Source organism: Rutilus rutilus (assembly GCF_951802725.1).
Source record: "Rutilus rutilus genome assembly, chromosome: 19".
NCBI lineage: Eukaryota > Metazoa > Chordata > Actinopteri > Cypriniformes > Leuciscidae > Rutilus > Rutilus rutilus.
The window spans coordinates 25,602,246-25,629,739 of NC_140232.1; the positions used below are offsets into that span (position 1 = coordinate 25,602,246).

The 27,494-nt window shown below is 36.7% G+C and overlaps 2 protein-coding genes across 2 annotated transcripts in view; both read left to right on the plus strand.

The window, feature by feature from the left end:
• Positions 1–765: 765 nt before the first annotated feature.
• On the plus strand, positions 766–9,181 carry LOC311278468 (dynein regulatory complex protein 11; the record flags this gene model as incomplete). Its single annotated transcript, XM_084389327.1, has 18 exons — positions 766–1,116; positions 1,210–1,329; positions 1,418–1,603; positions 1,695–1,766; positions 2,105–2,310; positions 3,223–3,307; positions 3,502–3,606; positions 3,788–3,863; positions 3,953–4,059; positions 4,274–4,360; positions 4,526–4,587; positions 5,464–5,546; positions 6,657–6,764; positions 6,899–7,098; positions 7,184–7,270; positions 7,349–7,526; positions 8,064–8,302; positions 8,481–9,181. 18 exons carry the CDS (start codon positions 766–768, stop codon positions 8,598–8,600), a joined length of 2,472 nt encoding a protein of 823 aa, XP_084245453.1. The 3' UTR covers positions 8,601–9,181.
• A 2,504-nt stretch (positions 9,182–11,685) lies between these two features.
• The window catches only part of obscna (obscurin, cytoskeletal calmodulin and titin-interacting RhoGEF a), a 46,921-nt gene continuing 31,112 nt past the window's right edge, over positions 11,686–27,494 (plus strand). The window contains exons 1-21 of the mRNA XM_084389530.1: positions 11,686–12,070; positions 13,133–13,399; positions 14,346–14,507; positions 15,145–15,249; positions 15,337–15,603; positions 15,790–16,059; positions 17,613–17,879; positions 18,058–18,321; positions 19,203–19,469; positions 19,550–19,819; positions 19,897–20,163; positions 20,334–20,600; positions 20,773–21,045; positions 21,391–21,654; positions 21,754–22,020; positions 22,100–22,366; positions 22,457–22,723; positions 23,517–23,783; positions 23,862–24,128; positions 25,883–26,149; positions 27,120–27,386. Coding sequence (XP_084245656.1) covers positions 12,031–12,070; positions 13,133–13,399; positions 14,346–14,507; positions 15,145–15,249; positions 15,337–15,603; positions 15,790–16,059; positions 17,613–17,879; positions 18,058–18,321; positions 19,203–19,469; positions 19,550–19,819; positions 19,897–20,163; positions 20,334–20,600; positions 20,773–21,045; positions 21,391–21,654; positions 21,754–22,020; positions 22,100–22,366; positions 22,457–22,723; positions 23,517–23,783; positions 23,862–24,128; positions 25,883–26,149; positions 27,120–27,386 — 5,119 coding nt within the window. The 5' untranslated portion in view covers positions 11,686–12,030. The remainder of the gene's footprint in view (positions 12,071–13,132; positions 13,400–14,345; positions 14,508–15,144; positions 15,250–15,336; positions 15,604–15,789; positions 16,060–17,612; positions 17,880–18,057; positions 18,322–19,202; positions 19,470–19,549; positions 19,820–19,896; positions 20,164–20,333; positions 20,601–20,772; positions 21,046–21,390; positions 21,655–21,753; positions 22,021–22,099; positions 22,367–22,456; positions 22,724–23,516; positions 23,784–23,861; positions 24,129–25,882; positions 26,150–27,119; positions 27,387–27,494) is intronic.

The following is a 27,494-nucleotide window of genomic DNA, read 5'->3' on the forward strand; positions in this document are numbered from 1 at the left end:
AAATTTATAAACAAGTGGCGTTGAAAATTTGGGCATTTCAGTTTTGTCTTGTTGCAGTTGATGTTTCAATTTCTTATGGTCAACGGTAATAAATGATAGGGAATGGAATACATACGCATACAACAAACTATACAAATTATATTTCATCTGATCGTATATATTTGTTTATTTGTGTACAGGAATGATGCCTGTTAGGTAAAACCATGGGTAAAACGTTGATGTAATTCACACTGTTCGACATTTGATCTTCTTCCGTTCTGCGTAAGCGTTACCGTAGAAACAAGTTGACAACAACGTTCAGCCAAGTTAGTCAGACGTGCACACGAATGTGTGCTGTAGAAATGTGGTTCTTTCAAGATTCACTTTACTTGTTTTCGGAAGTGTTGTTCTAGCTGTTAACTTCATCTCTATATCAGAAAAGTGGATGTTTTAACAAGCTACTACTTGAACATCCTGCGATTCGAAGGAACCGTTTAACGTTAGCGAGTTTTATCAAACGATGTCCCACAGGTTTGTAGGCTAAAGTCACAGTAAATGTGCTTTCAAATGTGAACTATTGTCTCAAAAAATTTAATTGTCGCAGTCTTGCTATGGATTTATAGTCTTAAAATGAAAATCTTAAAATATCTTAATAGTAATAGTAAGTCAGTAGGCCTAATTCTTAATATTTTTAAATATAAATATTAAGTTTTATCTAAGTTTAAGATAATGTTTAATTTTATTAAATGATTAATACCTTAGCTTGTTCACAACAATCCAATGAGTATGACACAGTTTACCTCCAGCAGCACATACAATAAACTCTGGTCTGAAGCTCATGAGGAGCTCAGCTGTTTGCTGGACCAAGAACTCCCAGAAGAATCTCTCCGCCCTGAGAGAGACAGAGTGGTGTTCTTCCAAAGGATTGCCACCTTGTACGTCTGCTATGCTCAGATCTTCAGGAAGATGGACGAGGCCTATGACCAAAGTGTTCACCCCCAAAAGAGGCGTGCGATTAGGCAGGTGCTGGAGGGTGTGATGGGTCGTGTTCTGGAGCTCAAGAACGAAATGGTGGAAAAGGAATTTTCAGAGTACCACTATATGGATGACATCATTCAAGACCTGAAATTAACCCCTGTGAGTTTGACTAGAATGTCACTTATGCTATAAACAACATTTATAGATGTATTTAATCTATAAATCATCATTTCAATCTCACATTTGTCAAAGGAGGACCTTGAGATTCCAATTCCCAGGTATTTCATTCACGAGCGAAACAAAGTGCTGCAGGACAGAGAAAGATTATTTGCTGCTATATTAAACCAAATGGATGTTACAGAAAAGACAGAAGTAAGTTAAATTGCATCATAAGTTTCATCATAAACAAAAATAATTGGATTGTTTCATTCTCTAACATGACTTCTCTTGCCTCTCCCAGCCTAATGTAATGCGTATGTTGACTCTGGAGAGGGCCATTAAAGTCATTCAAGTGGCTGAAAGAGCACGGCAAGGCCGACTGAGGGCAAAATTCATGAGGGAGATACACAAAGACTCTGAGAGACAGAAGAAAGCTGACGAACAAGAGGCAGTAAGCACTGACCAGGCTGCAGTTTGTATCCAGAAGGTACATACATTGTGTCAAAACAAAATAGTTATATTTTTGTTAATATATATAACTATTAGGAATGCAGTACATAATTAAAATCTCTATTTAGGTGTGGAGAGGCTTCATGCAAAGGAAAATGACAAAAAGGCTGCGTGAAGAGGAAATGATATTTCTTGGAATGGTAAGATATTGTGTGTACACTACTGTTCATAAGTTTGGGGTCGATAAGATTTTTAAATATTTTTGAAAGAAGCAAATCAATGTGTCCTTACTGAATAAAAGTAATAATTTCTTCTTTTTTTTTTAATAGTTGTGTATTTACCCTTTATATTGTATGGTACTTTACATTACATTCAAAGCACATTAACAAAGGTATGTGCTTTGTATTGATAGTCATAAATAAAGATTCATTGCGATTCTACAGCTTGTCTACATTTTAAGTATGCCACCATCGTGTTGCCACCAGTAGATGGAACTCTAATACTGTTTCATGTGATTGTATGGCTGTGCCATCTTCAGGCCATGGATCCAAAACTGTCTTATCCATCCCAAAACGAGCTGGCTGTCCAGAACAACAAGGCCAACAGGCTGACCAGGCAAGAAGAACATGAGGATGACTATCAGAAGTCCATCGGATCTGTTATTTATCAGCTCAGGGACGTGGAAGGCCCAGAAATGAAGGAGACCATGAAAGATCAGATCAGACAGTGGTTCATAGAGTGCCGGTGAGTGGGAATGTTTGCATACAACCATGAATCACCATAAAATCATATAGGTTTATGTCAAACATCACATGAACAAACAGGTTTCATTGCATCTGCTTGTCGGAGAAAGTGTTAATGAACAGTATGAACTGACTGTGATGTCTATGGACTTTTAAAGGCACACTATGCAGTTTCCGTTTTTCTCAAACAGCGCCCCCTAGAGTCGCTGTGGATTACTTTTATTTAACGTTACTGTCGTAAATACCACTCCCGCAGAGCCGTCTCTGCACTCTTCCAACCGCAATTTCTTCGTTTTCTTCGTCGACTCTGCCATGATTCATGTCTGAAATGCATGCTAGTGTCTTCCATAGAGGCTGCTTCATATGTTGCTGATGTATGTGAAGTCGTGCCGTAAAGCAAGTCGTGATTCTTGCGAGATTTGGCGGGGCTCCACCTCTCAAACCTGCATTGCTGGTTTTGCCAGCGTTGAGTGGTTGGTCCCCCCCCCCCCCCCCCCCCCCCCCCGCTTTGCTATCGGGATGATTCGCCCTACTACGAGTTCGTTTACCATCGAAATGATTTCGAAGCTGTTATATTTAGGTACAAATCTTGCATAGTGTGCCTTTAAGGTAATCAGCTAACCTATCTAGTTTTTTTGTCTGTTGCCGTTTTAGTGAGAGGAAGAAAAATAAAAAAACTTTTAGATAGCAATCTGCATACGATGGACATCGGTTATGCTCATCTATGGTTGCTCCTTTGAAGTCATCTTGAGTAAAACAGCTCTATATTTAACAAAGCACATACAAAAGACCTGAACCGCAAGCGATGCAACTTGTTGTACAGAATACGGAAGTTTGTTGCATATAACACCCATTACCTTAGGGTTTTACTGAGCATCTTTTAACAACATTTAACATGAGTACTTGTGAATAGTGATGCAACAGGCTCATTTCCTGACTACCCAGAGGAGGAGGATGGAGGTTCAGCTCTTATATTTGCAGAAAAAACACCTGAGGAGGTAAACATGTTCACATAATTAGTACATGTCAATATAAGTTCATCTTTGACCAAAAACTATGTATAGAAATTTTCTGGGATGTTCTTTATCCATCCTGTTTAGTGTTCTTATGATTATGATCAAATGAATTTGGAATATACAGTATGAAGTGTTTGTCATTGACAAAATCTGTCATGTCCATGTCTGGATTGAAGCTGGCTGAAGAACTGGCAGCAAAGGAGGAGGATGATGCCAACAAAAAGCCAAAGGGCAAGGAGGAGATAAAAGAAAAAGGAAAGAAAGGGAATGCTGAAGACGAGGTAAGAATTGAGGAGAGGACTTAAAGTGACAGAAAACCAATGAAAAAAATTGTTAACAGGAAAACACTGAAAAGAACATCACTGAAGGCAGTATGAGTACCAATTATGACTACTGTACTTCTCATTGAATGTAGGTTTCTTTGTTTTTTCTGATATTTTACATATAACTGGATTGTCACAGGAGGAAGAGCCTGGACTGAAGATGCTACCATCTGCCTATCTGGCAGCTCTTGAGAGGGAATACAAGACATTTTCTGGCAAGGAAAATTGAAGAATGAAGTGTTACAATAACAACATATCAGTGTCAAGAGAGAGGGTGTGACTGACTGTCTCATCTGATTTGCAGAAGTTTGGAAAAACAGAAACGAGTCCAAGAATTTTAGTCAAAGGCACGAGCTGGAGCTGATAAAAGAAGAGAAGAGAAAAGAGATTGAAGTGGAAATAAGAAAACAGGTGACTGATGGTTCATAGCTTGTTGTAAAAGATGGCTAGCCTACTAGTGTTGAACTGCTCTTCGTGTATGTGCTGTTTTTCATTGGCTGCCGTTTTTCTTTTCAAAGTTTCCTTATGATCAGACATTTAAGGCCACATGTTCCTCACAATTATTGTAATTTTTATTAACGTTAATCCTAGCTTTTAGAGATGTTGGTTTTTGTTGCTTGTTCAGGTGGATGAACTAATGAGACAGGAGCTGGCTAATTGGAAGCTGGCTGTGGATAAAGAAAAAAGCGGAAAGGGCAAGGGTGCTGCAAAAGTACAGTAAACCCCTTCTGTTTACATGGATTTACTGAACATCAGAGAGATTGCCTGGATGTCTTATGTTACACATTGTAAATGAAGAAACTGAAAATGATGTTGCCTCTGCTTGCAACACAGGTATTATACTGTCTTTATGTACATTTTGTTTCTGACTACGCAGAAAAAGAAGGCATCAAAAAGCGGAAAGAAGAAGAAGAAGGACAAAGACCTTACAGCCGATAGGTTTTTTTTTAGTTATTGTTTTAGTTTAATTTTGCTTTTGGAAGTTTGGAATTCTCTACCATTAAAGGGATAGTTCATGCCTTTAATTACTACATGTTTCACACCTGACTTGGCTTTCTTTCTTACATGAAACACAGAAGGATAAAATTCAAATAACTGTATCGGATGTTCATTTTCATGCCATGATAACTAAGGCTTTCAACTTTCAAGCTTCAAAAAACACACAAAAGCACCATAAAAGTGGTCCATACTGTATGACTTTTGCACTTTATTTAAAATACTTTAATATACAGTATTATTATTATTATTATTATACACTTTTATGATACTCATTCAATTTCATTACGGATGAATGCCAGTTGTGTTCCACAGAAGGAAGAAAGTACAGGTACAGGTTAGATACAGGTTACATGAGTATGAGTACATAAGGATAAAATGAGAATTTCATTTTGTGTTAGGGTTTCCCTTTAGATGTTAAATAATGCACTACTGTTCAAAAGCTAGCGGTCAGATTTTCCTAAAATAAATGAATACTTTTATTCATTAAATTGATCAAAAGTAACTGTAAATATATTTGCAAATTCATTACAAAAGATTTCTATTTCACAAACCCTATGTTCTTTTGAACTATATATTGACCTAATAACAAAGAAACATTGATAATAATGATAAGAAATGTTTCTTGAGCAACAAATGATTTTTGACACTTACGCTTTAAATGCTGCTTTTTTTATTTAAATTGTAATAATACCTTTTTTACTGTATTTTTGCCTTGGTGAGCACAACACTTAAAAACATTTAAAGAAATCTTACCGCCACCAAACCTTTGAATGTGTATATTGAACTCTATGTTAATCTAACTTTTTTTTTTTTTAGGACCACAGAGTCACTGTTTGAAGAGCTGGTTGAACAGGAATTGCTGAAAAAGGCAGAAAATGTTAAACTAAAAGATTATCTTGGTAATGTTTCAGTTTATGGTGAAAAAAAGAAATAAACACTTCTTCTGTAATGCTTGTTTGGCCCTTTCAGAAGTTTAAATGGGTTTATACATTTATATACATGTACAGACCCTTTCCAAAAAATTTGAATATCATGGAAAAGTTTATTTATTTCCATAATTTCATTCAAAACGTTAAACTTCCATAGATTATAGATTCAGGGCCCACAACTTAAACGATTTCAAGTATTTAGTTGTTTATTTGTACATAATTTGGGCTTCCAGCTCATAAAACCCACGAAAACAGGGTTTCAAAAAATTAGAATATTACATGAAATCACACAGTAATTACACAGTGGTCATTGAACCAGGTTTTGGTTCTTTTGGCAGTGTGGGCAGGTGCAAATCCTGCTGGAAAATGAAGTCAGCATCTCCATAAAGCTTGTCTGCTGAAGGAAGCATGAAGTGCTCTGAAAATGTCCTGGTAGACGGCTGCGTTGAGTGGACAGCACAGTGGACCAACACCAGCCGATGACATGGCTCCCCAAACCAACACAGACTGTGGAAACTTCACACTGGACTTCAAGCATCTTGGATTGTGTGCCTCTCCATTCTTCCTCCAGACTCTGGGACCTTGGTTTCCAAATGAGATGCAAAATTTGCTCTCATCAGAAAAGAGGACTTTGGTCCACTGTGCTTTATTTAATCCAGAGTCAACGCAGCCGTCTACCAGGACATTTTCAGAGCGCTTCATGCTTCCTTAATTTTCCAGTAGGATTTGCACCTGCCCACACTGCCAAAATAACCAAAACCTGGTTCAATGACCATGGTATCACTGTGTAATTACTGTGTGATTTCATGTAATATTCTAATTTTTTTAAATCCTGTTTTCGTGGGTTTTATGAGCTGGAAGCCCAAATTATGTACAAATAAACAACTAAATACTTGAAAATGTTTAAGTTGTGAGCCCTGAATCTATAATCTATGGAAGTTTAACGTTTTGAATGGAATTATGGAAATAAATAAACTTTTCCATGATATTCAAATTTTTTGGAAAGGGTCTGTATATACATTTTACTAATCATACTCACAACCATTATAACACATCTGGACACATCTGCTCTCATTAAAGGGGACTATAGCTACCTTGGCACAACTCTACGACAGTCTGATATTGAGCCTATGCCGTCATTATCTGATGTTCGGCAAGTTGTTGCCCTTTATGCTGTCTTACCATTAGGTGAGTAAATTAATCGCTCTGGATTTACATATTTTTACTTAAGAAATGCCACTTCAACATACAGTAAACTTCTTCATGTGTTGGCTTTATATGGCCAGCTAAAAAAAACATAAAAAAACATTGTTCTATACTAGGTTCCCAATCAGTTCATGAGAAGGCTCCCCTGGTAAAGAGCATCTTGCTAGTAGGGCCATCAGGGGTGGGTAAGAAAATGTTGGTCCATGCCATTTGCCAGGAGACAGGGGCCAATCTGTTCGACCTTTCACCTTCAAACGTTGCTGGAAAATATCCTGGCAAGAGTGGATTGCAGATGATGCTGCATCTGGTGTTTAAGGTAAAGTTTAGTTAGATATTGGCCTAAATCTGTGAAAGTGGCCTGCTAAGTATTGATATTTTGATGTACTCTGTATTCGGTGCAGGTTGCCAGACTGATGCAACCCTCTGTAATATGGATTGGAGATGCTGAAAAGATGTTTTACAAAAAAGTACCAAAAGATGAGAAGGAGGTAAAGAGTGTAACCTACTTGTGATCTGTTTAGTGGTGAAATGAAAATGAATGAGATGTTTTAATTCTGCATAAACAGTTGGATCCGAAGCGTCTGAAGAAAGATTTGCCCAAAATCCTCAAGTCCATCAAAGGAGAAGATTGTGTTTTAATCGTAGGTACGACAAATGATCCACACAGTGCAGACCTGAAATCCTTGTGCAAATTCTACAATAAGATCATCCTCATACCTCGACCGGACTATGCATCAAGATATGGTAAGCTAATTTTCTAGATTTTTGTCAGCAAATAGCAAACCATTAAGGGGTGAGGCTTTATATATTATGAGATGTGTTTGTGTGTGTGTATACAGTATATATGTCTTTTATGCTCACCAATGATACATTTATTTTATAAAAAAATAAACACAGTAAAAACAAATATTGTAAGTTTATTCCTGTGGTGGAAAAGCAGCCATTACTCCAGTTTTCAGTGTCACATGATCCTAAATCCTTCTCATATGCTGCTTTGATGCTTAAGAAACATTTCTTATTTTTATCAATGTTGAAAACAGTTGTGCTGCTTAATATTTTTATGGAAATCGTGATAGAAAAGTTCAAAAGAACAGCATTTATTTAAAATAGAAATCAATTCAGTGTCACTTTTTATCTATTTAATGCATCCTTGGTGAATAAAAGTATTAATTTCTTTAAAAAACAAATCTTGCTGACCCCAAAGTGTATATCTAAATAATAGTGTATATATAAAAGAATAATAAGCAAAATTTCCAATCATACATCTGCATATTTTCACAGTAATGTGGAAAGAGCTGATAAAAAAGAATGGAGGAGAATTGACCAGCGTCCTGGACCTCAGTTCTCTGGCAAAGATTTCCGATGGCTACACACAGGGTCACATGGTGCAGGTCGTACGTAGCATCTTGACTAAACGGCGCATTCAGCAGTTGCCTAAACGTCCACTAACTTCTTCAGAGTTTGTGCCTCCACTTGCTAGAATTGACCCGGTGTTTCAGGAAGAAGAAGAGTCGCTAAAAGTAAGTATAATCTCTCAAATGTCAGATAGCATGCATGGCTTCCCACTACACATTGAAGTTTATAGCGAACTTGGCAGTAAGATAGTATGTTTTTGGTTGATAGTCTCAACCTGAGTGGGAAAAGACCCTCATGATATTCATCTTATTTCCAGTCTTCACTTTTTTTTCTTCTTCACAGAACTGGTATGCCAAGACTCCCCTTGGAAAGAAGAGAATTAAAGCTGCCTTAGGGAAAGAGGGTGATGAAGAGTCCCGAAAAGCAGGAGGCAAAGGTGGCAAGAAGAAAGGAAAAAAGTAACAATATAAGTGTTAACATGATCAACCACAAGTAGCAGATTCCCTGCTTTGACCAATAAATATTGATTTGCTCATGCCATCATTATCTTATGATAATATGCATATTTTTGTTCAGTTGTAAATTAAAATCCAAATTGAGCGGGTGGCACAAAAGGGTTTGTGGGTCTATAAATACACAGATACCATCTCCATTTAAGAGCATGTAAACCACAGTGTGAAAAACATGATCAGAGTATCACATCGTATCTGCACTTCCCCTTAACAAACTGGGATATAGCCTGCACATTTTCTTTTTTTATAACTTTCAAGAAAGCCTCATAAGAAAAGTAATGATGATACTTTAATCTGATATAACAATCAGAGATATGATGGCAGCTAAAATGGGGATCTCAGGATAAATTTAGGTTCAATAATTGTAATGAGTAAAATTCTTATTCTGGTGGCTTGAAAATGGCCAATGTCTCTACAAACCTTTACATGGCTCCCATTTTGATGGTCCACCTAGCCTCATTAGTTCTAAAACACAATCTGCCCCCGAAAATTGATATCTAAAGGGATAATACCCTACTGTTCAAACGTTTAGGGCCGGTAAGTCTCTTATGCTCACCAAGGCTGCATTTATTTTAAATAAAAAATACATTGAAAATAGTATTATTATGAAATATTACGATTTAAAATAACCGATTTCTATTTTAAGATTTTTAAAATGTCATTTATTTCCTGTGGTAGCAAAGCTGAAGTTTCAGGGGCCATTACTCCAGTCCCCAGTGTCACATGATCCTTCAGAAATCATACTAATAAGCTGATTTGATGCCCAAGAAGCATTTCATCAATGTTGAAAACAGTTGTGCAGTTTAATAGTTTGTGGAAACCGTGATACATTTTGTCAGGATTCTGTGATGAATAAAACGTTCAGAAAGAACAGGATATATTTGAAATAGAATGTATTTTTAACAATTTAAAATTCTTTACTTTCACTGTAATGCTTCCTTGCTGAATAAAAGTACAAAAAACAAACACACTTACTTTTGAAAGGTAGTGCACATACCTATACAACCAAATTCAAGTACTGTATAGATATTGAAGCTGCAATTTGCTGGCAAGACCTCCGCATGTGCACCAGTCTGCTAAAAATGTATTTGTGATTTTTTTTTTTTTTTTAAGTGAAGCTAACAAGTTTCCCTGCATAAGAATCCTTCCCTGTGTCTGCTGTGGGATGTTGGGGTCCATACATAGAGGTGAAAAGACAGTATGTGCTTTAGATGTGTCAAGGACAACTAATGGGAGAAGGGGATTTTGAAGCCCCAGTTAGACATGTGGATCTGTGATTGGTCTGGGCTGAAACTGAGACAGCCCCCAGACTAGGGTTTAAAGGATTATCTCAGATCAACAAATGGACAGGCACTCTATCAAAGAAACACATCTCAGTGCTGGTAAACATGTAGATCTGCATATTTCATCAAAGTAGAACATATATGATTTCACAAAGTTAAAATTGAGGTTTTGGTGCTTCATTTTACTTATATAAAGTAAAGCAAAGCAGGAACAAGCTGCACAATAGCATCAACGTCATTGACATCCTGAAGGTCATGCTGTTTTCACTCTCTCTAAACTCACGTGCCAACTGTGTCATGGGTACTATGGATTGAATTTAGCCAAATCGCTTTACGTTTATATATATTTCTAAAGCATGATTGAAAAACACTGTTGCAAATGATTTATGTGTCTATTGATTGTATCTACTTCTATTAATTCAAATGATATGTTCAAATTGAACTGCTAAGAATTATAATAATGGAGTGCAAAGCAATATAGTAGTGTGAGCACTGAGCAGTAAGGTGACTTCGAGTTGATTTATGGCTCTCGATAAATCTGTTGTCAGCAGGGTGGAGAGAGACAAAACCAAAGGACATGTGAAACTTGCAGAGATGGGCTCCAAACAAGGACCTGTGAGCTTAGGTGAAGTGTTCAGCTGTTTCGTCAAGTTCTAATTTCACCTAACATATCCTCACATGGTTCTGGTTCATTAACAAATTACTATTTATACGGCGTCTTCGGGCCATCAGTGATATCGCATCCCCGTCACTTTGAGTTGAGAATACTTGTACACATGCATGGTGGATGTCTGCAACTCCTTTGGCAGACTTTGCACCTGCAAACTGCAACAGGCTTTCAGGTTGATTCAGTGGAAACAGGTAAAAGTTAAGTTTTGAAGCCAAGGTGAGGTGGATGATTTCTTTCGTCGCCAAACAGAATAGCAAAAAGAATTACAGTTTTCAAACACTTCCTCCTTTCTGTCTATCATTGGTTGGCAGAAACAGGTAGTTCATCACCCAAATTCATGCCATGGTTGAGCTAATTATTATCCAGCCAGTTAGAGTATCGAATCAAATCAGTTCTGTTTGCAGTTAACATAAAAACATGCATCAAGATAACTCAGGACAAATATGTGGGGTATACGTCCACTGACAGATGTTCAAATTTAATAATGCAATGTGCTTAATAGACTAAATGAAAATTGAAAATAATTCTTGAGTATGTTGAGACTTCTTTACACTGTAAAAAGTGAACAGTTGGATCAACTTAAAAAAATTAAGTTTTCTCAACTTAAATTATCACATTTTATCGTGAAAAACGTGATAATTTAAGTTGAGAACTTAATTTCTTTAGGTGTTACCAATTGAAGAAATTTTTTTAAGTTGATCCAACTGTTCACTTTTTACAGTGTAGTTGTCAGAATTTATCCTGTTCTTTTAACATGACAGCTTGAATGCCACTTACCAGGACTGGACAGTCTTGCAGTATGGGCATTCAGATCTAACAAGTGATTTCACAGCTGAATGACAGGAACTTTTAATCTCCCGTGACCTTTCCAACTCAGTTGTATTGGCATCTCAGAGAAATATGATTCATGAACTCACGAACCTGCTACTGTGAATAACTTCTGGTCAGCACAACGTTAATCAATAAAAGGAAACATTCATTCACTGGGAATCAACTTTGAATCAAGCCTGAGAATGTGTTAAGGTATATATAGTCAATTGAGAGATATAGGCTAATGAACCAAACCATCCTTTGTGAAAGGTAGATGGTTGGTTATCTGTGGATGAAAACAATGCAAACAGGCAGGACTTGCTCCATGTAGCCAAGATGTTTCTATCTTTGTCTATAATGACGCACAGCTATTTTGGAGATATGTCAGCTGTTTGGTATTAGCCTTTGGGAAAGCTGAAAAAAAAAAGAAAAACACTTTCAGCTGCTTGTCTGCCAAGGGAAACAGTGGATAGCACACTGACCTGGGTATCTTTGGTCAAAGTTTGGAGGATAATCTTGAAGGAATTTACGTGAACTACAGAAAAGCCTAGGCGGACTTTGATGTTTTCTGGAATTTTTGTTATTAGCTTCAAATATTATGGTTTGAAGGGTCTTTTATGGACTTTAATGTGAGGGAAATGTCAAATTCAGCTAATGGTGAGTGGAATGGAAGATCCGTTTGTTCTTCCCTATAATGTCTGGTCTGTATGAATCTTTTTCTCATGACTGATTTCAAAATGTTGTTTAAATACCTAGTTTTCTGGTGCATGATCAACAACAACAAACTATTTGATAAAGTCTTAACAAAGTAATGTAATTACTCCAGTTTTATAAGATCCCTTTTTTTTTTTTTTTGACTATAGTCTGATTAATACAAACAAGCTAAGAAATTCATTATTTATTCCATGTTTTTAATCTCAAGGATGCAAGGATGGGGTCATGTTTCAAAGCATTATATACACTTGAGGCCAACTATTAATTGAGCAATTGAGACATACTGCAACAACTGGGAGAGGCGTTTGTTTGTAATATGAGAAAGAAGTGTGCAGGGAGTCAGTCTGTCTTTATTTGATTTAGACAAACTTCAGTTGTATCTGCACATATGGACATATACCTCTCCATATAAGCTAGACTGGCAGAGACATCAGTGCATGCCAAGTTATTAACTAATTAGGCCTACACAGAGTGTAAGAAAATATAATTTCAGTCTGTTTCATATTTCTTAGCCAACCACAGGTTGTATTCACTATTAAGATCTGTTTCTGTCACAGGAGTGTTTAGACATCAAATTATGCACATGCGGAAATAACAACATTAATAGCATATTTCATTTTCAGTCCTCATGAGTAACAAAAGACACTTTTTTTTAGAGTTCAACTGGAGTAAAAAAGTTGCTGGCCGTACCTAAAGGCTTGTGAGAGTAGGCTAATACTGTTCCTAAACATGGCATGTAAGAATTTCTTAATCAAGCATTCTGAATATTTGTATATCAGCATGATATATTTCATACTAGAAGTGCGAAGAAGACCCTAAGTGACATTCGCAGGACTCTGAGACATTCACCTGAGTTTTGGCGCGAACACGATCAAAGGAAATTTCGCGTGCTTGCGCGAAAGCTAGCCTAGGTTTCCCCCGCAAATGTCACTTTGGGGGATCCGTAGTACCGCAGTATTTGTTACAAAAAAGAAACACTGATAATTCCTCTATTTTTGTCTAAAGTGAATAGAATTCAATTGGTGAAACGGCTAGAGGATGTGACGCTGTGTGAGAAAGAAGTCTGTACATTTGAAGTGGTCCTCAGTCATGCGTACGTCCAGGGTGAATGGACCAAGAATGGACTCCCACTTAAATCCAGGCCTGTGTGTCGAATTGCCACACAGGGGAAAAGACACACACTCACCCTGACGCGTGTCACGGTTTCTGACATGGGCGTCATCAGCTTCAAGGCTGAAGGGATCGAAAGCTCTGCTATGCTGACAGTCACAGGTACCACCAATGTGCAACCTGTCTTTAACCCTGTAAAGCCTGACATATACTAATAGTCAGATTCCATTTTTTTTTTTTTTTAAATGGAACAGTTTATTGAACCTTTAGAATATGTAAGTTTACATACCCCTTGCAGAATCTGCAAAACATAAATTTTCACAAAATAAGAGGAATAATACAATATGCATGTTATTTTTGATTTAGTACTGTACTGAATAAGATAGTTTACATAAAATATGTTTACATAGAGTCCACAAGACTAAAAAAAATAGTTATTTATGTTTATGATGTTTCTAAAATTAGTTGTTTTTTTTAACAAAGCTCTGTATTTTTATTGTGGGGAGAAAAAAACGATGCAATGCAACACGATTGAGCAATGTACAAATAAGCATTCCTCAAAAGATGTACAGTATCAAATTTGATGTACAGTATTGTAACTTGTAACTTGATTTTTCAAAACAAAAAAGTGATGTAGGGATAATCAAGTTAAACCTAAGATGCTTCAGTCCAACAAGTGTTCATCTTGAAATATTACAAACAATTTAAAAGTTATTTTTAAATTTACTTTATAAAAATGTAAAGATTTATAAAAAAAAAGTAAAGAAAAAAAAAAGACATTTACCACAACCTGAAGGGGGACTTTTTAGAATTATACTAAAAGGCCTTTCAATTGCCAAAAAAATGATTGAAAATTAAAAATTAAAAAAAAATTAGCAAAGATTTGATCATGTTGATTTAAAGGCCTTATAAATTTGCATATGAAATATGATACAGTAGGCTTTAGAGGGTTAATGCCATATAAAGTAATTTCTCTGTGTGATAGTGGTAGGGAAGCCTCAGATCTCAAATGTTTTGGATAATGTACATTTACAGTAGAATAAGTGTTTTTTGACATTTTAAATGTTGCCAAACAAGCTGCCTGTGATAGTTGTTTCCTTTTTCTCAGCCAGGGATATAAAGATTGTGAAGGATCTTCAGAATGCCAGTGTGACCGAGAAGGAGAGTGTGACATTTATCTGTGAGGTCAACTGGGAAGATGTGGATGGGATGTGGTACAAGGACGACAGCCGTTTGAGAGCTAGGGACAATATTAAAATAAGATGTGAGGGTATGTGTGAAAAGTTTAGAGACACTATGACTTCTGGTGGATGTCAGTATGTTCATAACAGAGTCATTCTCAAAATATGCTAACAAACATTTCACCTGACTTTTTAGGCACGAAAAAGAGATTTCAAACTTCATATGAAAAGCATAATCCTATAATTTAACCCAACATGTATAGGTTTGCATGTTAAAAAAATAGATATTTGAGTTTGTCAAGTGCATAAAAAGTCCTTATCTCCTTTGTCTAGCATATTTATTTGTTGATTTAAAAAACAAAACAAATTAAGCATTAATGCACTATAACAAGTTGATTTCTTTCCATTGATGTTTTTAATGTTAAAAACGTGTATTTTTTATTGTTTTTAAAATTAAAAAAGCTGTGTATGTGGCTGTGCACAATGTTGAAAAATTAATTTACCTTTACATTTTCCATTTAGTTAATTTAAATTAGATACTGGTGTTAAATAATTAGAAAAAATAAATAAATAATAAATTACGGCAGAATATGAAATTTTTTGAGAATGACCGAAAAGGTATTTTTATAATAAATTTTATAATTTTATAAAAAAAAGGAAAATTATAATATTTTTAGAATCTAATTTTCAGCAACTCTTTAAAATTTGATCAAATCTTACAAACAGGTAAAATACACTCCCTGACCTATAAATCAGTCAAACCAGAAGATGCTGGTGAAATCAGATTCACTGCCGAGAGGGTCTCTTCAACAGCAACACTACGAGTTAAAGGTAAAAATGAGAGCATCGCATTTGATTTTGCATTGCATTGAAAATTTCTTCAATTGTGTTTGAATTTACCAAGGATGATCATTGCAGAGCTTCCAGTTAATTTCTTGAAGCCCCTGAGGGTGAAGATTGCCATGTACAAACACCGTGCCTTGCTGGAGTGTCAGGTCTCCCGTGACAATGCTGTGGTTAAATGGTACAGAAGAAACCATGAAATTGTGCCAAATGGCAAGTACCAAACTATCAGTGAAGGTGTGTACAGACAGCTCATTATAGATGATGTGGGCTCCTCAGATGAAGACACTTTTATCTGTGATGCTGTTGATGAGAGGACATCCTGCCAACTGTTTGTAGAGGGTGAGAAGTCATTTTATTCCTTAAATTTAATCATAATTTAAATACAGTTTACTTATCCAGTTTCAATATTATTATTGATATAACAGATTAATTCTTAGTCTACTTTTATTAACTTAGTCAGTTAGTCTATCCCTTTAAAATGTTAGCTAAGACTTTTATGCACTGGATATTTGATCTATCTTACAGAGCAGGCCATCAGCATTTTGAAAGGACTCAGTTCTGTGGAGGTCATGGAGCCTAAAGAGGCTCGTTTTAAAGTGGAAACCAGTATTAAATTAGAGAGGGCACCAAAATGGACCCTGAATGGGCAGATGTTATGTCCCTGTCCAGAAATCAGGATTGAGAGGCAAGGAACCTCGAACAGACTTATTTTCACCCAAACTGACAGCAGCATGTGTGGCATTGTGCAGTTCACCTCGGGGAAGAGCAAGTCAGAAGCTCAACTCACAGTTACAGGTAATTATCTGGTCAATCTCAAATATTCAGAGTAGGGATACACAATAAATTGGTGCCATATTAGTTATCGGACAAGTTTTTTCTTTATTATTGGTACTACAGTATTGGTTATTTAATTGTGCAAGCTCATGTCAACTATTTTTGCGTTTAGGCCGCGTTTGCACTGGCTCCAAAAATGTATTTTTTTACAAAAATTTGACACACATCGGCATTTGTTGCACGCGTGATGCGTGTAAACACAAAAATCACGCCTGTATGCACGTTGTAATATGTTGTTAATGGGCCTCTTTGATGCTCTTCACCGAGCGCTTACACATGCACGCAGGAGCGTTTGAAAGCAGGCGTCTATCAGCGGATGTATTAGAGATCCGCTGACAGATGCATGCTTTCAAATGCTACCATGATCAATATCTGTGTAAGCTCTCAGTGAAGAGCGTCTATTTACAACATGTTAATGAAGCGTTGATCATTGTAGCCAATCACAGACATGCATGTTGAGCTTGTGCACACAATAGCCAATGGGAGGTGTTTAAAGGGATACTCCACTTTTTTGGGAAATAGGCTCATTTTACAACTCCCCCAGAGTTAAACAGTTGAGTTTTATCGTTTTCGATTCCATTCAGCCGATCTCCGGGTCTGGCGGTACCACTTTTAGCATAGCTTAGCATAGATCATTGAATCGGACAAGACCATTAGCATCTCTCTCAACTATACTCTCATTCCTGCGTAATAATCAAGAAACTTTGCTGCCGTACCATGAGTCCAGCAGGCGCAATGATATGACGCAGCGCCAGAAAATAGGTCTAATAGGTTAGACAAACTTAGTCCCGGTCACGTTGGAAGTTACTGAGCTGAGGACTATTTTCAGGCGCTGCGTCATATCATTGCGCCTGCTGGACTCATGGTACGGCAGCAAAGTTTCTTGATTATTACGCAGGAATGAGAGTATAGTTCCTAGCCATATCAGCCTAGAAAATCGCAACTTTTCATTTTCCGTCGGTCTTAGTACACGATGTAACTACAGAAGAGTCAAGTTTTAAATAGGAAAAATATCTAAACTCTTTGGTCATTTTTTTGAGAGAGATGCTAATGGTCTTGTCCGATTCAATGATCTATGCTAAGCTATGCTAAAAGTGGTACCGCCAGACCCGGAGATCGGCTGAATAGATTCGAAAACGGTAAAACTCAACTGTTTAACTCTGGGGGAGTTGTAAAATGAGCCTATTTCCAAAAAAAGTGGAGTATCCCTTTAAGAATCCGTTCAACAGCGCTCAAAATGCTAGAGGGAAATGCTGGTATAGTCACATTTAAAAAAATTTTGTACCGACTTGGTAGTCGGGAGTCAGTACTTTTGACAACATTATTTTGAATTAATTTAAACTAGCCATTTATCGTTAACTGGCCATACCAAAATAAATAAATAATCTGCTTATCTTATCAGGAATTTAATATCAGTGCATCCCTAAATCAGAGCATAGAGCCATGCATTTGTATTATATGACTTGTGAATAATGTGCCTTATGAATTCTTGCTTTCCTACACTTTCCTAATAGAGCGGCCTTTGATTGTCAAACAGCCCATTTCAGATGTAGAGGTGAAGGAGAATGGGTCAGTTACTCTCAGTTGTGAGTTCTGTCCATCCCCCAGAGTGGTGCGCTGGTTCAAGGGTAGGACCCCCCTGTTTGCCTCCAATAAGTGCACAATGAAGCGAGAAAAGAACCGGGTTGAGATGACCATCGTTGGTGTTAAAGCAGCAGATTCAGGAGAGTATCGCTGTCTGGCTGGTGGCTCGGAGACAAGAGGAAGAATCAGTGTGGAAGGTACCTGCTTTTAGCTACAGTATAAGGGTGATTTTAAACACATCATCAAAATAAGACACAATCTGCATTGTCTTCCCTGGTATGGTCTTCCATTTGCACAAGTAGCTTTTCATGAAGCATTTTAGAGCACAGATGAGACACATTCAGTACATTAGAAATCATTTTTCTTTTCTTGCAGTTAAAAGGTTGAAGATCATAAGACACCTGGAGCAAGTAGAGACTGAGGAAGATGGATCTGCTGTATTCAGTTGTGAACTAAGTCACGAGTCACCCAGTGTCCAGTGGCTTCTCAATGACAGAGTTCTGTACACCAACCACATAAACAAAATCCAGAATTCTGGAAAAGTGTACAGTCTGTTTCTAAAGCGACTCGCTCCTCAAGAGAGCCGTGTAACATTCAAAACCTTTGATATCAGCGAGTCTGCGTTCCTCAGAGTCAGAGGTAAGGTTTTCAGTTACCGTGGGACTAAGAAAACAGGACTTTTGAATTATCTGCTGTCCAAATTCTCTACATTCAAAGCAGAGACACATGTACAAGAAATTACAACAGATATCGGATATATAATTGTTTATGCGCAGCACATTCGTAAAGGAATAGCAATAAATTATGGAAGAGATTAAAAATTTTAAGAGCACTATTTCTTTCCATTTACAAGTTCATGCATAAAATGAGTTGTACTTTATTCAAAAAATAAACACACTGTTACAACACATTTCATGCCACACAAACATAATCAACTTTAATAGTTGTAATCAACTAACCTTTCAAATCCAGTGGTTATACTCTCCAGTCTATTTTTAAACCATAGTTTAGGGACTATCCAACCAGCATATTATGGAGCCCCTGAAAGAACATGGTGATGGAAAAAATATGAGATGGAAATTTCAATGCATTTGCATTCTCTTGCGTTCCCCAGAGAAACTTTGTGTTTGCTCGCAAAACCGTTGAGTTACATTGCACAACTTTTACATTCCCTGAGAAAATGTGCCTTTACTCGTAAAGAACTCAACATGTTTGCAAGTGAATGCAAAGTTACTCAGGGGAATGCAAAACATTTGCGAAAGAATAATTTTTCCTTCCATCTCGTGGTTTTTTCCGATCACTATGTCCCTTTAGGGGTTCCTTAGCATCCCTCCTTTATTATTATGATATTTTTTTCTAATTCAAACAGTTTCAATAGCACATTATAGCATACATTTTTCAGTCTTTCTTACTGTACATTATAATGTTATGATGCCTAAATTCACTTTAGCATGCAAAAGTGAGCGTTCATTTTCTTTGGGATAGATTTCTTATATCGGCCATTTATGTGTGTCTCTTAGAGAAGCCAGCAGTGTTCCTCAGGTCACTGGAGGATGTAGCAGGTGAGGAGCGTGGTGAAGTCCTTCTGCAGTGTGAGGTTTCCAAGCCATCTGTAACTCCTGTCTGGAGGAAAGATGGTGAAAGTCTGACCGCCAGTGAGAAGTATGAGATTCTCCATGTGGGAAAGTCATTGACTCTTATAATTCGCAAGCTGAGAAAAGACGATGGAGGGGAGTACAGCTGTGATATTGGCTGCAGCCAAACTAAAGCGAAAGTCATAGTTCGTGGTAGGTTCCATAATCTCTAATTTCATCTAATTGAAAAAATTTAAATATACATTTTATTCAAACTGAGGGACTTTTTTCAGACCTGCGCATTACCATTACCAAACGCATACGGACAACAACTGTGCTGGAAGGGGAAAACTGCAGTTTTGAGTGTATCCTGTCCCATGATATCATCGATGAAGCATTGTGGATCTTGAATGGCAAACTGATTGTCAGCAATGGACGGATCATAGTCGCTAACAAGGGGCGCAAATACACAATGAGCATTCAGGAAGTTGTTATATCTGATGCCGGAGAAGTGGTCTTTACCATCAAAGATCTCAGTTGCAGGACTATGTTGTTCGTCAAAGGTGATTGTTTAAATTAGCAAATAATGCAAGTTTCCAAGTTCAGCATTGCTTACACTCTGTCTCTTCTGTTTTCTCAGAGAAGCCTGTGAGAGTATTTAGGGAAATGCTAAATGTTAAAGCGACACCCGGTGAAGATCCAGAGCTCAGCTGTGAGATCACCAAACCTGATGCAACAGTTAAATGGCTGAAAAATGGGCGACTAATTAGAGTCAGCCCAAAATATGAAATTACCCAAAAGGATTATTTGGTGAAGCTCATCATCCATAATGCAGCCATAATGGACTCAGGAGAGTACTGCTGTGAGGCTGATGGGATTGCTACAAGGGCAAGATTAGATGTCAGAGGTAAATACTTCCTTACTCACTATTATAAATTTGAGTTGGCTCAATATATACACTTCTTTATAAAATTTTCCCAGTGCAACTGCTCTTTCAGTGATTGACCGATCAAGTTAATTTCATTCTGCTGAATGTCATTTACACTGTTACTCTCTCTTTTGTCTTAATGCATTTAGACTTGCAACAAACATTTGCGAAGGAACTGAAGGATTTGCGCGCAGAGGAAAAGGGCACAGTGATCATGGAGTGTGAAACCAGGAGGCCCGCCACTAATGTGAACTGGCTAAAAGGCTTGATGGTGCTCAGCTCGGGACAAAAGTACATGATGAAGAAAAAAGATGTTGTCCTCACTCTGACCATCTTCAGTCTGGAGAAGAGTGACAGTGCCATCTACACCTGTGACGTTGGGACAATGCAGAGCAGGGCATTACTTACAGTTCAAGGTAGCCAAACAACATAATTGTTTAAAATTCTTTCAGAATTCTATACCTTTAAAAAATGAATCTGAGATGGGTTACTAAAAATAAAGTGCTGGAAAACTATTTCATAGTCACTTTATGAAATGTAAAAGTTTTTATGCTTCTATTGCATTTTTCATATGAATCTGGCTCTCAGGTCAAAAAGTGGTCATTGTGGATGAGCTAGAAGATAAAGAGTGTCTGGAAGGAGATACCATCGTCTTTAAGTGTCGGATCTGCCCAAGTGACTACACTGACGTTAAATGGTACCTGGATGAGACCTTGCTCTACACTAATGATCTTAACGAGATCAAGATGATGCCTGGTGGCTACCACACTCTTACCTTCAAACAGCTTGCACGTAAAGACACCGGCACCATCTCCTTCGAGGCTGGGGACAAAAGATCATATGCGTCACTATTAGTCAGGGGTAACTATTATAAATCATGACACTTGACAAGATGCATGTGGCATATACTGTAAGCTTGAAATAGCGTTAATAATGCTCATAAGAAGGCATTTTGGGACTACTAGTCAATATGTCTTTACTGCTTTGATATTGTAAATAGATCATGATACATATAATTTATTATACATAATGTTATATATAATATATACTTTTTGAGCTTTAGAATAAAAAGGAGAGGCTTATGTGTCTTTATGTTGTCTATCATAAACTGAAAAATGTGAAACATAAGAAAATACAGTGCAGATCAGAATAATGTACAACATAAATCTGAAATATGTCTTTGTAATAAACCTCTTTGAATAACAGAGAGGCGCCCCACGATAACTAAAGCATTGGAGGACACAGAAGCAATTGAAGGAGGAAGTTTGGTGCTGTTATGCAAGACCTCAAAGCCATGTCATATTGTTTGGTACAAAGATGGCTGTTTAATCTGGAATTCCTCAAAGTACTTAGTTAGTCGATCTGGAAATGAGGCCAGGCTGGCCATCCGTGATGTGAAAGACAGTGACGCAGGGGTGTACGAGTGCGATGCAGGATCGGTTAGCAGTAAAGCCACTCTAACTGTTAAAGGTACTTCAGATGTCTCATTTCCACATTCTACCATATGGGAGGTTTTAGTTTTACTACTTTTTCTAAAATTACATCATCTTTATGTTTGTTTCACATTAGTTATCCCTGCTGAGTTTACAAAAGCGCTTCAGAACCAGGAGGCCAAAGAGGGAGAGAGTGTGACGCTGACGTGCGAATACTCTATACCCGGTGTCCAGTTTGTCTGGCGCAAAGGACCTGAGACACTAAAATATAGTGAGAAGTACCACATGAGGCAGAGGAAATCTTCCATTTCTCTTACAATACACAATCTGATGCCGGAAGACTCTGGGAATTACACATGCATTTGCAGAGACCAAAAAACTATGGCTACTGTTACAGTCAATGGTACTGATTACTATGAAAATAAATTCATAACATTTGTCTTTGATTTGTAGCTTCACTTGTACCATTCCCTCTTTTCCAGCGGTTCTTATATCATTTGTTAAAGAGCTCAAGAACCAAGAGACAGAGGAGGGTAAAAATGTGACATTACGCTGTGAGCTTTCTAAAGCTGGAATCCCTGTGGAATGGTTGAAAGGTGAACAAACTCTCTGTCCTGGCGAGAAGTATCAGATGAGACACATAGTCACCATACTGGAGCTGGTAATCAGAAATCCAGTGCCTGAGGACAGTGGAACGTACATCTGTGTGTGTGAAGATCAAAGGACCAAAGCTATTATCAAAATACGAAGTAAGACAAGATGTTGATTATAAAGACTTTGCTTCTCCAATGATCTGAATGCTGAAAATGGAGCTTATGTATTCTTTTATATTTCCTTAGCTCAACCCATCACGTTCAAACAGAAGTTAAGAAATCAAATAGCTGAGGAGGGAAACAGCATAATCTTACACTGTGAGATATCCAAACAAGACACCCCTGTTGAGTGGAGAAAGGGGAACAACCTGCTCAAGTCCGGAGAGAAGTACAAGATCAGGCAGAGAGGCTGCATGCTAGAGCTGAAGATTTTCAATATGACACAAGAGGATAGTGGAGTCTATAGCTGTACAAGTGAAACTGCCCAGACATCAGCCAACATTACTGTTAGTGGTAAGCTAGTTCAATTCACTAGTCAATCAATCATCCAAAATAAGGATTTTTTTTTTAATGCTTGCCCAGTCAGGGCAGTAGGTTTGTTTCTTGACCTGCCAATTTTTCACTGCCACTAAAACAAAATAGTGATCATTTAACAATGCTTTTTTATATTTGCTAAAAATATATGTAGAAATATATATTTATATTTATTAAGTATACTTTACAAAAAGTTCAGTAATTAATTTCTTTACTGCTTTGATTTCTTTTTAATTGTTTATTAATATTATACATATATAATGTTATATAGAACATATATAAAAAGTTTGTGTTAGCTATTAAGAAGCTGTTTATAAGAGTGATTTTATACACAGTATATACAGGTGTGTTAATGTATGTATATGTGTGTGTGCATGTATGTGCACTGTGTATGTGTATAAATATTTATATTATGTACAATTTTGAAACAAGCTAGAAATTATACAGGTATAATCATGTCACGTCATCAAACTTTGTCAAAAATCTATTTTATCCAGCTAGATCAAATAACAATAATAATTAAATAACAATAAAATAATAATAATAAATAACTAATAATTTGCTAGGAATCAAAATGGTTGTCAAATCAATGAATGTTTATTTATTTATTTATCTATTTATAGTATCAACTCAGCATTGGTTTGGACAAGTGACTGCAGTCAGCTGGTCCGAAACTGTCTCACACTTAATGTTGAATGCTAATTTACACCAATTTTCGCCCGTTCGTTTGCCAAAATAAATAAGGATGTACTTATTTGTGTCTTTTTGTCAGGTCAACCTATCACTTTCAAAGAGAAGCTGAAAAACCTGGTAGCCGAGGAAGGGAAGATGATAAAATTGCATTGTGAGCTTTCCAAAACCGGTGTCCCTGTAGAATGGTGGAATGGAGACGAGCTGCTCCAGCCTGGAGAGAAGTATAAGATGAAACAACGAGACACATCAGTTGAGCTGATCATCTGTGAGGCCGTGCCTGAAGACAGCGGAGTCTACAGATGTGTCTGTGGAGACCAAAAGACCAAAGCTACAATCAAAATTGTTGGTAAGGTTTTGTTTCATTGAGTTTTTGTTATTGATACAAAATGTATGTTATTATAAAACACATATGTTGGTTGCCCAGGTGCTCCTGCTACTTTTAAACAAAAACTTACGAACCAAGAAGCTCTTGAAGGGGAATCTATAACCTTACACTGTGAGCTCTCCAAAGTTGGAGTACCTGTGCAATGGTGGAGAGGAGATAAACCGCTCCTTCCAGGGCCACGGTACCAGACGAGGCTGGATGGAAGGACAGCTGAGTTGGAAATAACTAATATTTTCTCTGAAGATGCTGGAATATACAGCTGTGTGACTGGAGGCCAAAAGACCACAGCTGAAGTGAAAGTCAAAGGTAAGGTCTAAAGAATGTTAAAAATATATACACTACCACTCTATAGATTTTTTTTAATAATCGTTTTAATAGCAAAGATGCATTAAATTGATCAAAAGTGGCAGTAAAGACATTTATAATATTATATAAGATTTCTGTTCTTTTGAACTTTCTATTAATCAGAGAATCCTGATTTTTTTTAATAACAATTAACTCAAAAATATTAAGCAGCACAACTGTTTTCAACATTGATATTAATAAGAAATGTGTCTTGAGCACAAAATCAGCATGTAAGAATGATTTCTGAAGGATCATGTGACACTGAAGACTGGAGTAATAGCTGAAAATTTAGCTTTGAAATCATAGGAATACATTTTAAAACATTTAAAAATAGAAAACAGCTGTTTTAAATTGCAATAATATTTCACAATATTACAGAGTTTACTGTATTTTTGATCAAATAAATGCAGGCTTTATGAGCATAAGAGTCATTTTAGGGTGTTTTCACACTTGCCAGTTTTGGTTTGATTAAAATGAACTCTAGAGCGATTGCTCTGTTAATGCGGTTCATTTGAATATGTGTAAACACTTCCAAATTAACTCTGGTGCGGTTCGACTGAAATATGGACTCAACAAGGACCAGCAACATATAAATTGAACAAAAACTGGACGTGATTTCACAAAATACGACTCTAAAAAAGGACAGAATGCTCAAGCATACCTGGTTCCATATAGTTTGGTACAGGTGTCAGAACAGTGTCTGCAGCAGATCTGTGTGTGTGTGTGTGTGTGTGACGGAGGAATTCCTGCTGCTGTTTTGACTCCTCAACACGATTTATAAGCTCTTCAAGAGTTCTCAGCTGCTAAAAATACCATCATATGTACGGACATACAACAAGTGCGTTTAGCCCAGCACACAGCATTATTTTGGATGTTCAGTAAATTCTGTCTCAAAACATACGTTATAAATCAGGGATAAAAAATTTTTTTTAGATAAATAAAAACAGTAGTGGTGCACCGGTCATGATTTTTCATGCCGATTCCAATACCGGTTGCCATTTTTTTGGTTTGTTTTTCTTTAAGCAAATTAGTTTTTTGTTTATTTGTTCTATAACAGGTCAAACTGGTCTTAAACAAAAATATCTGTAGCCATTTGAAATTAGATACACCACTGCATTTTAATTATGATGATAAAGATGCACACATGTAGCATGAGGAGTTGTTTTTGATTTAAATTAGATTTAATTATAGGATTTAAAGTAAACTGTACACAAATACACGCTAATAAATACTACTTTATATGGAGATATGAGGGAAAGAAAATGCCATCAAAGTTTTTCTGAAGACAATCAGTTCCTTAAGAGATAAATTCATATAAACCCCAACCCCTAATTCAATATTTATATATTTCTTCTTATATTTTGCGCATCTATTTTGTTCCTGGTACAGTATTTTCTCTGATGGCTTGTCTGATTTCTCTTCGCGTCAGTCTTCAGCTCCAAGATGTTCACAATTTAAACCTTGTAAAAGTTTTTTATTTTTTATTTTTATCTTTAAGTTCAGTGTTAAAAATGACAGTTTGAACACAAAGCGAACCAGAACTAAATAAATTATTTTCTTTTTTGGTTCAGACCAAAACAACCAAGACAACTGAACTAAAAGTGTGAACACACCATAAATCTTACAGACTTTTGAACGATAGCGTATATATCATGATTTCTGCTTGTGAGGTAATGGTTTATATTAAAAGACCAAAAATGTCAATATTTTCTCAGCTCTTCCGATTACATTCAATCGAGAGCTTCAGGACCAGGTGTCTATAGAGGGTGAAAGTGCAGTATTTACCTGTGAGCTTTCAAAGCCTGGTGCTCCAGTTGAATGGAGGAAAGGTAGAGTAATTCTGAAACCTGGAGCCAAATATCACACGAAACTGGAGGGACGATTAACCAAACTGGTGATAAATAATCTTGTTGAGGATGATGCAGGAAATTACACCTGCAAAACCAAAGATTCACAGTCAACAGCCAAATTGATGGTTCAAGGTAATATCCGAATTACTGCTGAATTTTTTATATTATGGATTTAATATGTATTTCATTTTCATGACCATGTGATTTTTTTTGTTCCTGAGTGATCAAGTTCTTACATTTCATTTAAAATGGCCATTTCCTCCACAGTTACTATTGACCCTAGTCAGGTTATGCAATATTTAATTTAACAAGGATGAAATCGAGGTTGTGAGGGATTGACTTACAGTCTTTACTTTAGCAGGCACTATATAAAGGCATTAGATCACTTAATTTTCAAAACTGTTTCTCACAACTTACAAAACTGTTAGTCAAAGGGAGTTCTTGTCTTCTGAATTTTTTTTCTGAAAGACTTTTGGTCAACTGAACAATCAGCATGTTGAACGCACTTCTAAGTTCTAACCCTCACAGCCTTATTTTCATTCCTGTTTAAATTTAAATTTGGTGCTACCCTGATTAAGGTCTATAGCATGCTGTCATGGCGTTACACAAACCCACTGCACAGGTTTAATTAATCTCTCAACAGTGATATAAATCACTGTTGGATTTTCATTACATGATGTTTAAATTCATACCCTCTAATTACACTCCATATTTGGCATCAGAAGAGTCTTGATATGACAAATCCCTTCATATAATATTGGTTGATAAAAACTGTAACATAGAAATGTAGCTTTTGTCGGGATCTTGCCCAATTCATTACAGCATTGGCTGGTTATGAAGAGCTATAGTGTGTTGGTGTACATAATGCATAAATAAAATATACCCCAATTCATTTAGATGATAGATGAACCCCAATTTATTTAGGACTTTGCCTGATGTAGTTATTAAAGTTGATTGAGCACAAAAAGTGTCTACTGGTAAGTTTTTGGTAACACTTGGGAAGACACAACATTCAACATTGATAACATTCAACATTCAACATTGAGCCTATAACTTTCAATACATGAAAATGGGCTTTTTTTCAATTCTTGGCTTTCTGAAGGACTCCCTGCTACCTTTAAAGCAACTCTGAAGAACCAGGAAACTCAGGAGGGGAACAGTGTCACTTTGCACTGTGAACTTTCTAAGGCAGGAGTTCGAGTAGAGTGGTGGAAAGGAGAAGAAATGCTCAAGACTGGAGAAAAATATCAATTGAGACACAAAGAAGCAAAAGCTGAACTGCTAATAAGGAAGGCACAACCAGAAGACAGTGGAGTTTATCGATGTGTATTTGAAGATCAAAAGACAGAAGCCACCATCAAAGTTAATGGTATGAATGTGTTCCAGGAAGTTTTCAAATTCAAGTTCCTGTAGTTGAGCATTAGCCAATTTTTGCTAGAAATATTCTATGAAAAGATTTTATCAAAAACATGATCAG